Below are 14,096 nucleotides of genomic sequence, written 5' to 3'. Positions count from 1 at the left end.
CTGCACTGCGGCATCAACAAGTGACCCCAGATGGGCTTTTATTGTGCGTGTGTGTGTGTGTGCGTGTGTGTGTTAGCGAGGGATCAAGGATAAGCTGCCTGTTATTCGTATTGTATGAATGAACAAACATGAAATGTTTTCACTTTCTGTGTGTGTGTGTGTGTGTTTCTCAGTCTGAGATGCTGCTGCAGCACCAGTCGAACCCGTGTGTGTTAAACAAGGCTAAGAAGACTCCTCTGGATCTGGCCTGTGAGTTCGGGCCGTGCGAAGGTCAGTCATTTCAGCTCTGTTCAATCCTATTGTCAGTGTTTGTGTTCATTCTTGTGATGTCATTGGTTACATCACTGTCACTATGTTGATGATCTCATAAATGACACGTTCTCATCAACACGCTCTGCTCATATTTCCCCTCAAAAGCTAAAATAAATCTATATAATTGCATCATTCTTAAAGAAATGAGTACGTTTAATGGAAGCTCAGTGGTTATCACTGTGGCCTCACAGTAAGAAGGTCACTGGTTCAAGTCTCGGCTGGTTCAGTTGGCATTTCTGTGTGGAGTTTCATGTTTCCCCCAGTGTTTCCCCAGCATTTCCCAGTACTGTGTTGCAGCTGGAAGAGCATCCACTGCGTAAAACATATGCAGGAATAATTTGTGGTTCATTCCGCTGTGGCGACCCCGGATAAATAATAGACTAAGCTGAAGGAAAATGAATGAATAAATATATTTTAGAAACAAACCAATTCACTTCATTAATTAAAGATATATTGTACCCATATATATCATCTTTTAGAAAGAAAAACGTGATATATACTGTATATATTTACACCGTACTTATATACAGTATATATAGAACACTATATGTACTGTTCACCCTATACACAACACTTTAACTTTCTGATTTTGGCTGTAATGTAGTAACATGCTCCTATTTGTTAAGCTGCTTTAAAACAGTCGTTATTGTAAAAAGCACTATACAAATAAGCTTGAATTGAATTAAAAATTAATTTATTATGCAACAATAATTGTACACTACCTGACAAAAGTTTTGTTTTTGATCTCAGTTGTAAGAGCAACAAATAATAACTTGACTTCTAGTTGATCCTGTGTAAAAGTGGCAGAAGGTGGATTTTTCTGCTGAATCATGTTGAACTGCATCTCAATCATCACAAATACTGCAGAAGACCTACTGGAACCCACATGGAGCCAAGATTTAAAGAGAAATCAGTCAAGTTTGGTGAAGGACAAATGGTTTGGGGTTACATTCAGTATGGGGGCGTGCGAGAGATCTGCAGAGTGGATCAGCCTGAGGTATCAAGACATTTGTGCTGCCCATTACATTACAAACCACAGGAGAGGGCAAATTCTCCAGCAGGATAGCGCTCCTCATACTTCAGCCTCCACATCAAAGCTCCTGAAAGCAAAGAAGGTCAAGCTGCTCCAGGATTGGCCAGCCCAGTCACCAGACATGAACATTATTGAGCATGTCTGAGGTAAGATGGAGGAGGAGGCGTTGAAGATGAACACAAATAATCTTGATGAACTCTGGGAGTCCTGCAAGAAGGCTTTCTTCACCATTCCAGATGACTTTATTAATCAGTGATTTGAGTCAGAGATGTATGGATGCAGTCCTCCAAGCTCATGATGGAGTCAGACACAATATTCATTCTGTTTCCACTGCAGCATGACCACATATTCTATACTGGACATTATTGAAGGTTCAGTGACCAGACTTTAGTCTAAGCAGAGTCAGACCTTACTGTCCTAATCAAATCATTCAAAATCAAGACATGATCAGATTTATTGTGGTCAAATCACTGTAATCTAGAGGCCTTTACCTTCCATATAAGCCACTTCTGATACCAAATCATCAACTAGAGGTCAAGTTATTATTATTTGCTGTTCCTTAAACTTGGATAGGCGACAAGACTTTTGTCAGGTAGTGTAGCACATGTAAAAACAGGCTTCATTTTCTTTACGCAAAGTATAAATCTTTAATTTGGGATAGAAATCTTACCTTTTCAGGAGATTACAAACAAGACAGTGCACTGAGCTACACACTTTTCTGCATGCAATAACTTGAGTTGAGTGATCTGATCAATCAGAGCAGAGTTATCTAACCAATCAGAGCAGAGTAGAACCATCTGACCAATCACATGAGAGTCATTTGACCAATCAGAGCAGAGTGGAGCTACCTGACCAATCAGTGCAGAGTGGAGCCATCTGACCAATCAGAGCAGAGTGGAGCTATCTGACCAATCAGAGCAGAGTGGAGCTATCTGACCAGTCAGAGCAGAGCAGAGTAGAGCTATCTGACCAATCAGAGCAGAGTGAAGCTATCTGACCAGTCAGAGCAGAGTAGAGCCATCTGACCAATCAGAGCAGAGGGGAGCTATCTGACCAATCAGAGCAGAGTTGAGCTATCTGACCAATCAGAGCAGAGTTGAGCTATCTGACCAATCAGAGCAGAGTGGAGCCATCTGACCAATCAGCGCAGAGTAGAGCCATCCGACCAGTCAGAGTAGAGCCATCCGACCAATCAGGGCAGAGTCAAGTTATCTGACCAGCCAGAGCAAAGTAGAGCCATCTGACCAATCAGAGGAGAGTAGAGTCATCTGACCTATTAGAGGAATGGAGAGACATCTGGCCAATCAGAGCAGAGTAGAGACATCTGACCAATCAGAGCAGAGTAGAGCCACTGATCTGACCAATCAGATCAAAGTATACTCTTAAACTGATCTGACCAATCAGATCAGCGTATAGTCTTAAAGGTGTAGTCAGGCGTTAGAGAGAGCGGATCCTTAAAGCAGCAGTTTCCCTAACTTTAAATCACTGATGATCAAAATGTTCATATCACATCTGTGTAGTTCATACATATGATGGATGTTGAGCAGTTGTAAGAGACTGTAAGTAAGATGGCTGCTCTCCTTCATCTGCTCTCCTTAATTAAAGCGTGACCACCACAGTCAGCGGCAGACCACCATAATCTCGGCCCACAGCCTTCATCTTGTGCTTGGCTTGATGTGTGTGATGGAGTCACTCTGCTCCACTTCACTCCACACTGTCCCCAGAGCTCATCTCACCCTCAGTTTACACACTCTTGAGGATGCAGTGAGATGCGTGTGTTCGTGCGTGCGTGCGTGCGTGCGTGTGTGTATGTGTGTGCGTGTGCGTGTGTGACTCCAGTCCAGTGGCGCAGATGTTTTTGGGTGTTTATGGAGACTGAGACACACATTAACATGAGCTCATCCTCACCTGCGAGACCTCATCACCTTCCCATGAGCCCTGTGTGCGTCTCTGTGTATGCGTGTCTGTAAAACATGTGTGTGTGCATCTGTGTATGTGTGTGTTTGTGAATGTGTGTGCATCCGTGTGAGTGTTTTGTGTGTGTTTGTTTGTTTATGATTGTGTGTGTGTGTCTGTGTGCATCTTTGAGTGTTTTTGTTTGTTTGTTGGTGTCTGTGTGTGTGTGTGTGTGTGTCTGTATGTATGTTTGTGCATGTGTGTGTCTGGGTGCATCTGTATTTGTGTGTGTCTGGGTGTGTGTGCATGTTTGTGTGTGTGTTTGTGTCTGTTCGATTGTGTGTGTGTGTGTATGTGTGTGTGTGTGTGTGTGTGTCTGTTCGATTGTGTGTGTGTGTGTGTTTGTATGTGTGTTTTACACAATATTTTATCAAATATTTATTCCAGCCAAACTAAAAGAAATAAGAAGGAGAATGCAATAGGAGATACTTTGAAAAATGTCCTCGATCTGGTAAACATCACTTGGGAAATATTGGAAAGAATGTCCTCTTATCCATATCATCCTAATATCTGCTCTGTTGTCAACCGTCATTCTCCTGATGGTGTGTGTGTGTGTTTGTTGTGCAGGTGGCTCAGCTGTTGTTGAGCAGTAATATGGTGGCGTCTCTGTTAGAGGGCGATCAGAGAGACGCGTCAGACTCCAACTGTAACACTCCTTTACACCTCGCCGCTCGCAACGGACACAAAGACGTCATCCGGTGAGCTCAGAGAAACTCAACTGTGTGTATATGTGTGTGTGTGTGTGTGTGTGTTTGTTCGTGTACTTTATATCCCAGTGGGGACTTACACTTGAATACACACAGACTCATGGGGACTTGTATCACCATGGGGCCAAAATTGAGATCCCCACAGGTCAACATGCTTATAATTCAGACAGAATGAAGTGTATTGGAAATATAAAAGTGTAGACTGTCTTCTGGAGGGTTTAGGAGTACAGTTGGGGGAGGGCAAGAATATGTAGTTTGTATTATAGAAACACGTGTGTGTGTGTGTGTATGTATATATATATATATATATATCTCAAAGCACTTGAGCACTTCAATCACTAACCCGCTGCCCCCGCTCTTCACTTGTCGGTCCCCGGGTTGGACCCCTTTTGCCTTCAGAACTGCTTTAATCCTTCGTGGCAGAGATTAAACAAGACAGTGGAAATATTCCTCAGAGATTTTGCTCAATATTGACATGATAGCATCACACAGTTGCTGCAGATTTGTCAGCTGCACCTCTATAAAGCAAATCTCCCATTCCACCACATCCTAAAGGTACTCAGAAGATGGGTACACTGTGGTCATAAAGGGATGGACATGGTCAGCAACAATACTCAGGTAGGCTGTGGCGTTGACACGATGCTCAATTGGTACTAATGGACCCAAAGTGGCCAAGAAAATCTCCCCCACACCATTACTCCACCACCACCAGCCTGAACCGCTGATACAAGGCAGGATGGATCCATGCTTTCATGTTGTTGATGTCAAATTCTGACCCGAGCATCTGAATGTGACAGTAGAAATGGAGACTCATCAGACCAGGCAACATTTCTCCAATCTTCTATTGTCCAGTTTTGGTGAGCCTGTGTGAATTGTAGCCTCAGTTTCCTGTTCTTAGCTGACAGGAGCGGCACCCGGTGTGGTCTTCTGCTGCTGTAGCGCATCCGTCTCAAGGTTGGACGTGTTGTGTGTTTAGAGATGCAGAGGTGCTTAAATGCATTGAGTTGCTACCATGTGATTGGCTGATATATATATATATATATATATATATATATATATATATATATATATATATATATATATACACAGTGTGAGAGTCCCCACCACGATATGGGAACAATTGTGTGTGTACAGGTATATGTGGTTTGCAGGGACATAATGTTAAATAATGACATAGGTATGACCTAGTTGTACTCTATTAAGCTTGTTTATAGGTACACACCTCATGTCCCTGTAATTCAAAACGCTTAATCATACTTATTGAGATTTTTGGACATTAAAAATTTGCCAAAGATTTATGATTAAGGGGGGACTTATGCCATATATTAAGCAGGTTCCACAGCAGAGGTGGGAAAACTTGGTCCTGGAGGGCCGGTGTCATGCACAGTTTAGCTCCAACTCTAATCACACACACCTGCTTATAGATTTCTAGTGATCTTGAAGACACTGATTAGCATGTTCAGGTGTGTTGGATTAGTGTTGCCCTCCAGGACCGAGTTTGCCCACCCCTGTTCTACAGTATAAAATACATTGTGTATTTTAGTGTGCCTGTAAACCCTCTATACAAGTGTGTTTGTCTGTGAACAGGTTCATGTGGTTTACAGGGACAAAATTGTTTAATGGCATGGGTATGAGCTAGTTGTACTATATTAAGGTAGTTTACAGTATCACACCTCATGTACCTGTACTTCAAAACACTTAAAAATACTTATAGAGGTTTTTTGACATTACAAATGTATCATAGATTTCCTGTGAGGGTTGGGTTAAGGGTTATGGGGAATGATTCCATAAAATAAGCAGTTTCTACAGTATACAATACATTGTGCATTTCTAGTGTCCCTGTAAATCATGTATGCAATTGTGTGTGTGTGTTGCGCATCTGCAGATCTCAGCTGTTTAAGGCTCTCCTGTCTCTCTGGAGAGCTCGCTGTGGGTTTCATGCGTCAACAATGGATTTCATTCTCCAGGTGTTTTCAGAGTCACTGCTGATGTATTGCAGAAATCAACCTCATCATAAATAATCATCGCATGACCCATTTTTTAAATGTGAACACAGTCATGCGAATCCTGTATGAATACACCAAACTCCATGCATTAGCACTTGTATTTGACTGGCTTTATTCCTGAACATAAACACGTCAAAAGACAGAATAGCAGCCATTAGGACAGTCCTGTGAAAAAATTAGCACACCCTATTGGATTTCATGTTGTTGTTTTTTTTTTTTTTTTATCAGGACGTAATAAAAAAAACTTTATGGATCTTATTATGCACTTTTGAAGACCTAGCAAAGATCAGATAATTTTTATTGGAATATTATAGGGGGTACAAACTTTTTCACATACCTGTATATCATGGCTGAATTAGCAGGCAAACTCCTAAAACACATATGCATCAATTTTGTGAATGAATCAAGTCTTCTGAAGTGTAATAATAGGTGAATAATATAATATAATATAATATAATATAATATAATATAATATAATATAATATAATATAATATAATATAATATAATATAATATAATATAATATAATATAAGAACAAAACTAAAAGTGTATATTTTAGGATTTTCTTGTAGTTTGTGCAAAAATCGTCACTTCTCATCATTTCTTAACATGTCTCGACACACTCACATCACGCTTCACAACACACTCAGATCATGCTTCACAACACACTGTCGTTTCAGATTCCACTTGCATGACATTGAACAGCGTGCCTACATGTTGAGTCTACATGTTGAGTATGTCATGCTTTTCAATGTTGTGTCAGTACATGTCATCGTTTTCAACATGCTTGCGTCACACTTTTCTTCTGCCAACACATCTGTCATGCTTCAGGTTTACCAGGGAACACACCCCTTTTGGTGAAGGAAATCCTGGGACTTTTATTGAACACATAGAGTCAGGACCTCAGATTAATGTCTCATCTAAAAAAGGGTGCTCAATAAAATGTATTGATTCCCCATAACTACACTGGGGCATAAGAACTCATCACTATGCTGGGGTCTTAGGACCCATCAATATACTGGGGTGTTGGGACCCATCACTATACTGGGGCCTTAGGGCCCATCAATATACTGGGGTGTTAGGACCCGTCACTGTACTGAGGTGTTAAGACCAATCATTATACTGGGGCATAAGAACCCATTACTATACTGAGGCCTTAGGGCCCATCAATAAACTGGGGTGTTAGGACCAATCACTATACTGAGGCGTTAAGACCAATCACTATACTGGGGCCATAGGACCCATCAAAATACTGGGGCGTTAAGACCAATCACTATACTGGGGCATTAGGACCCATCACTATACTAGGGCGTTACGACCCATCAATATACTAGGGCACTGCGTCTATCATGGATCAGCTGTGATCGCCGTTGTCGTTTATCAGTGTTAATCATCGGTGAATAGCACCAAAGCATTAGAGTCTCCGTCGCTACACTGGGGCGTTAGGACCCAGCAACCTAGTTTTTCTATGTGGTCTCCCATCCAGGTACTGCTTTACGAAACCTATTTATTTCAATGACTTGCGCATTGCAAGGGTATTTTTACTGCGGTAACCAAATCACAAGAGCATTTTAAACGAATGCACTATAAAATGATGTGAACAAAGGACCATTTTCTTACTTCATTCAAAACAAAGCTCATCTTCTGTTTTCTAATGTTAGGATCAGAAGAAAGGCAATGCAAAGAGACGTGCTTTTTGCATTTGGCTTTCCTCTTTCATTACCTACTGCGTTAATGGGCAGAGAAAACAGACAGTGATGTAGAAGTGGGCGTCGACCATCTTCTATAGAGGCGGAGTTTATCCACACTCTTACATAATGAAGCAACTCCTTCCACAAGCTGTTGTTTTGGCAGGTTAGCTTCAATATAAACCTGTTTTTAGACTAACAAGTAAGTTTTAGCTCTGAAACTTACAGGATGTGTTTGTAATACCGTGACCTACTAGAAGTCAAAAGATCAAGGGAATTTCGATTTCTCACTTCATGACCACTTTAAATATCAACAAAATAATGGCACAAACATGATTTGGCAGGTCATGTGATAATTAAAATTTGTGCATTGTGAATTATTTTTAGTTTGTGTGGTCATGATGTGTGTGTGTATGTATGTGAGTGTGTGTGTGTGTGTGTTTTCTGCGGCTGTCACGCTAACAGATCTCCTCTAATGTCTGGCATTCCCACTGAAATTCCATCCAGGATCCCGACAGATGAGCGTCTCTGATTCCCCCAGATCTCTGTGTGTGTGTGTGAATTCCACAAGTCTGTGTGTATTATAGGCCCTCCTGTATGTAAATATAACACAGAGCGCTAAAGAGGCTGTCGTCTCCTCTCTCTTTCTGTGTTTGTGTGTGTGTGTGTAGTAGTCAGTGAGTCCACTATTCATAGAGTTTCCATCTCTGTCTGTCTGCAGGCTTCTTTTAAAAGCAGGAATTGACATCAACAGAACCACTAAAGCGGGCACAGCGCTCCACGAGGCCGCCCTCTATGGGAAAACAGAGGTAGTGCGGCTCCTTCTGGATGTAAGTTTATGTTTTTTGAGTCGTTTCTCCTGCAGGGGTCTTCAAACCCCTTTTTACACATATTAATCACTGTGCCATGAACAAAAATCACAATTTTATGAGCATTTTTGTTTGTTTAAGCACAATCTTTCTTTATAAAGGCCCATCATATGCTTCTTTTTTGTGATAATCTGCCTGTTTTTCATTTATACAGCATTGTTAAATCATGTGGAAGTAGGTTATATCATATTTAAATTAGTGTTTATGTTTTTATTACTCTTGTTTGTAAGTTTGCAGTTATGAAATGTAAAGAAGAAAATACTTTTAATCAACATGGACACGTTTAATGGATCAAAAGCCTCGGTATTGATATTTGTAGTGTCAAGTTAATGCTGTTCTTTTTAATTTTGCTCATCAAATAAAGTGTATTTCTGTAAATACAAAGCAGATTTCAACTTTAGTAATAATAATAATACAATAATAAATGTTTCTTTATCATCAAAGCATGAGATTAGAAGGTTTTATTGGTACATAAATGAATATAATATTGAGTCTGATCAGTCACAGGCTAATAATTTCCCCATCATAAATGCTTTAAAGGCTGCTCTTTGTATCGTGTTAGAAATTTTTGATCATTTTTGTTTTGGCGTGTGCCTTAAATTGGCGTTTAAGTGTTGTTACTTGTATATTTGGACCGAGTGGGTCAAATCACAGTGCTCAAACTCCAGCGAATGTCTGTTAAGCACACATTTTCAGTATGTAAACAGTAGGGGTGTAACGGATCACGGTTGATCTGTGATTCGTATGGATAACAACCCAATGCTCAGAACACACATCTGAAAACACACATACTAAATTTGTAACGATAGCAGAGAGATCGCGTCTTGTTTAATTCAAATCACATGTATGAAAGCATTTAGGCTTTTCTGTAAAATATAACGATGACGGATGAAGTTGTGGTGGGGTATTCGGGATGTGGTGGGTTTCTAAGGTTATTAAAGGTGTTTTCTGTCACTGCTTGTTTAGTCTGCATTAATGCATTCAGTGTAAGCTGCACGATTAATCATTAAAAGATCAGGATCTGAACACCCACACAACATAAATTATAAATGATGCTGATTTACATATGTTTATTAATCCTTCAAATTGCTGCATTCAAGTCTGAAAACGCAAAAATCAGGAAAGAGATTCAGTCTTTAGTCTTTTGAGTTCATTATGAAGTTACAAACAATCAAATAACACTGAAGTAGTCGGCGCCAGTGAAGTGGTGGTTGGTGCGTCGGCACATACGCTCCGGTGCTCGCGGTGACCCGAGTTGAGTACGGGGAGAACAGGGATATACTGGGATATAACCGCTGATGTTTATGGTAAAGATTAAAATCACCATCATACCCATTTACGACGCTCAAAAATAAAAGTTACAGGCAGCAATTACATTATTTAACCAATAGGTGGCGACAAGCAGCCGTCAAAAATATGCCACTGAATAATTCTTCAATAATGACAGGTCTATCAATGAAACATGAAGTTTATGAGTGAATAATTAAATAATTTATTGAAAAGGGACTCAGAAGAAATATGGGTTGTACAAATAATGTTAGTTTTCTACATTTAGTGTTATCAGCAACAGTAGGAGTAACAGTGAATCTTTCACAGCACTGAATATTTTACTGTTTATTTTTATTCAGCTGATTAGTTCTTTATTTTATTTTTTAATAAAATTACAGGTTCTAAGTTTTGTTTGTTAAAACCAAAAGTGTCTTGCAGTGCTGTTTTTGTAATAAATAGAAAGCAAATTACATTTGTCTCCTTTTTGGATGATCCGAAAAATGGTTTGATCCGTGATGTGATCTAAACCATGAGATTTGTGATCCGTTACACCACCAGTAAACAGCAAATGTGGATTCATGTCAGGGTGTTATGCTGAGCTTTTCTCATGTTTTCTATACATCCAGGTTGATTTTCTGAAATAAAAAAGAAGAGGAAAGTAATCAGTAAATGTAGTGTAAATTCACGACGCATAAGTCATTTTTACAGCCGACAGCTCCTCTGCTAATCGTTTTTCTGCTTTTCAGACGGGCATCGATGTGAATATCCGTAACACTTACAATCAGACAGCGCTGGACATCGTCAACCAGTTCACCGCATGCCACGCCAGCAAAGACATCAAGCAGCTGCTACGAGGTCGGTGTCTGTTAGCGTGTATGTGCAGTCTGTGCTTTATGCTCTCATACTAGGCCAACTACAGTTAGTTAATCTAACCCTGGTCTTATCAGACAACTACAGTTGCTGCAGTTCTCTAACAGACACAAGGGGGAGACATACACTCAAATACAGAGGCATGTTTCAAGCTCGCCTGCGTTTTACTTTCACTTTCAAATTTGAGTGTGTACATGGATTTCATACTGCATCTCTTTATTAATAACTAGTTTAAACACTTAAAACACCAGCAAAGTCAACAACGTGGTTTAGAAAAATGGCTAATGTAGCTTTTTAGTCGCAAATTTTCCTAAAATATTTTATTTGCGTGTCGTCTGAATGCGTCACGGCCGGTTTGTTGTGGTTCGTTACCAACATTTATTAAAGTGACAACTTACAAAAGAAGCAATTAATCTGATATATGTGTAAAAATCCGCTATTTATTCAAAAATATGATAAAGCCGCAATAGAGAAAGATGATTTTCGGCAATATACAGTGTTTTCTCCAGTGTTATTCTTCTTTGGGAAAGCTCATCAGTGATTCTGCTGTGTGTGTGTGTGTGTGTGTGTGTGTGTGTGTGTGTGTGTGTGTGTGTCAGCACATTCCATAATATCATTTATCACAATATATTTTGGTGCAATATATCGTACGACAAACAATAGATATTGTGACAGGCCTATTATTAACCATCTGACATTTATGGTGTTTTAACATTTGTGTGTGTGTGTGTGTGTGTGTGTGTTCAGAAGCGACAGGAGTTCTTCAGGTCAGAGCTCTGAAAGACTTCTGGAACCTTCACGACCCCACAGCCCTCACCATACGGGCTGGAGACGTCATCACGGTACAGACGCTTACACTACACAACCTTAATAAAGTTTCAGAGTGTGTTTGCGTGCTCCACTTACACTACACAGCCTCAAAGGGACAGTTCGCTCCCAAAAAACTAAAATTCTGGCATCATTTTATCATCCTTTACTCATTTCAAACCTTTATGAGTTTCTTTCTTCTGTTGAACACAAAAGAAGATATTTTAAAGAATGCTGAAAACCAGGATTGACTATCATAGTATTTGTTTTTTCTACTATGGAAGTCAATGGTTACAGGTTTCCAGCATTTTCCATAAAGTCTTATTTTTGTGTTCAACAGAAGAAAGAAACTCCTAAAGGTTTGAAACCTCGTGAGGGAGACTAAATCATGAGTCATTTTTCATTTTTGGGTGAACTACTGTTGATTAGACTTCAGAGTCACAAGGAAAAGTAGCAGACACTGAAATGCATGTGGTCATTTTGATCGCTTTAGTAATTAATAGTAGAAATACTCAAAGCGCTTTTGTGTTTTGTAGTTTTCATAAAATATCCATGCTTGAAAGAAATAGACACACAGGGCTCTATTTTAATGATCTAGACGCAGAGTCTAAAGCGCATGGCGCAAAACAAAGGAGTAAGGACGTGTCCGAATCCACTTTTGCTATTTTAAGGATGGTAAAATATGCTCGGTGCATGGTCTAACAGGGTTGTGCTTATTCTCTTAATGAGTTCTGGGTGTGTTTTGAGCATAACGTGCATTAAACCAATCAGAGTCTCATCTCTCATTCCCTTTGAGAGTCAGTTGCGTCGCGCCATGGTGCATTTGCTATTGACAGGGGGACTTTGTACGTGTAAAAACTGAACACTTCACTAGCGAGAAAACAGTTGAACAGAGCATCTGCAGCATGAGGATAAAGAACCAGCCTCCTCCATTCAGCCTCTTTACTTTCTCTTTACTTTACTGATACTCTTTACTCCTTTACTTTGGTGGAGTAAGGAAACGGTGGAAACTCACTCCACTGAACACATCCATTAGCCTACACATATTTAATTTCCTTTGTTAAGAGCAAAGATTCGCTTCAAAACTATTTCTAAATTCAGTTCTAATCTCCAGCAAAGGAATAAATGAACAATAATAATGAAGTGTGGTCAAAACACTGAGTTATATCCAAACACACGTCCTGTTCTTATGCCCTATATGGTGATGCAGACGTCTCCAAAACCCCACAGCTGGACAAATCTACACTAGTGTTTATTAAAACTAATATAGATATGCATATAATGAATACTACTGCTAACATTAATAACATTAAACAGATGCAGATCGTCATGAATAAACTGAAAAGCCCCCCGAGGTGAAGAAGGCATGGAGGCAGTGGTGTTTATATTGATGTAGAAAATAATAATTTCTGGATCATTTTAATCCTTTAATTGTGTTCATCTGTAAAGATATTTGTGTGTTGCTGATCATCCTGTGTGTATTCAGCAATGTGTACGCGTTTGGACCTGCATAGTTGCATAACTAACGTGCTCTGCGCTGGTCTTTAGAGCAGCTTTTAGTTGGTCAATGGTGCAGACTATTTCAGTTCCTCAAAATAGCAACGTGCCAACAATGCGACTCAACACACCTCATTAATACACCAGCACACACATGAGTCCACAAAGAGGCACAAATGGATTTGCTATTTAAACAATGTAGCGCAAAACATGAAAATTACTGTTGTGCTGGTCTGAAAATAGCAGCAAATCACGCCAAACACGTCTTGCACCTTATTGCGCCTGATGTATGATAGGTGTATGATAAAATGTGTAATTTCATGTTAACTTTCATGTGCCTTTTTACAATAAATAATAACAAAGAAATAAAGTGAAGTGATTATTAATAATTAATAATCATTAATTATGATTATTGACTTTATTAATGATTATTAATAAAGTGAAGTGATTATTAATTTATACTTTTATAAGTGTTTTTATGTTTTATGTCCTAATGTTTATTTGTTGTTGTTACTGTGTGAGTTCCTTTGTGTGGCACTGTTGTGAGATGAGGACTCTTGACTGCAAACCAAATCTACCTTCGGGTATAAATAAAGTAACCTAACCTAACCTAAACACATATTTATGAAAAGGCGGGTTATTATAGATAAGCAGGTTTCATCCATTCATTCATTCATTTTCCTTCAGCTTAGTCCTCCATTTATCAGCAGTCACCACAGCGGAATGAACCACCAACTACTCTGTAGCGGATTCTCTTCCAGCCGCACCCAGTACTGGGAAATATGTGGGTTTTATTTGAAGAAAGGTATTAAATAAAAGAAATGTAAATGACTGGCTTGGTAGCAGCTCTTTATTTTCCTCTTTCTCATTATGGCCTTGGTCTTTTTCAGAGCATGCTAAAGATAAACTCACAAGTGTTTATTAGTGAACTCCACGCTCTGCATGTTTTGGCGCAGTATTGTTTGTCAGGAAGTGGTGGGCAGAGTAAGTGCAGCGTGTGGGTCACTTTCTGGAGGCTTCAGAGCCGTGTGTTTGTTGTTGCGCTATTGTGCGTGTTTTAATGTGTGTTTGAGCTGGGAGTG

At 39.6% G+C, this 14,096-nt stretch overlaps 1 protein-coding gene across 1 annotated transcript in view; it reads left to right on the top strand.

Annotated features, from left to right (window-relative positions):
• Nucleotides 1-14,096, top strand: part of LOC130221773 (caskin-2) — a 98,393-nt gene that overhangs the window by 65,587 nt on the left and 18,710 nt on the right. The window contains exons 6-11 of the mRNA XM_056454365.1: nt 174-262; nt 1,268-1,274; nt 3,869-3,999; nt 8,424-8,532; nt 10,587-10,695; nt 11,458-11,552. Coding sequence (XP_056310340.1) covers nt 174-262; nt 1,268-1,274; nt 3,869-3,999; nt 8,424-8,532; nt 10,587-10,695; nt 11,458-11,552 — 540 coding nt within the window. The remainder of the gene's footprint in view (nt 1-173; nt 263-1,267; nt 1,275-3,868; nt 4,000-8,423; nt 8,533-10,586; nt 10,696-11,457; nt 11,553-14,096) is intronic.

Source organism: Danio aesculapii, chromosome 3, assembly GCF_903798145.1.
Source record: "Danio aesculapii chromosome 3, fDanAes4.1, whole genome shotgun sequence".
NCBI lineage: Eukaryota > Metazoa > Chordata > Actinopteri > Cypriniformes > Danionidae > Danio > Danio aesculapii.
The sequence above is the reverse complement of the archived record's forward strand: the minus strand, read 5'-3'. Positions and strand labels throughout refer to the sequence as shown.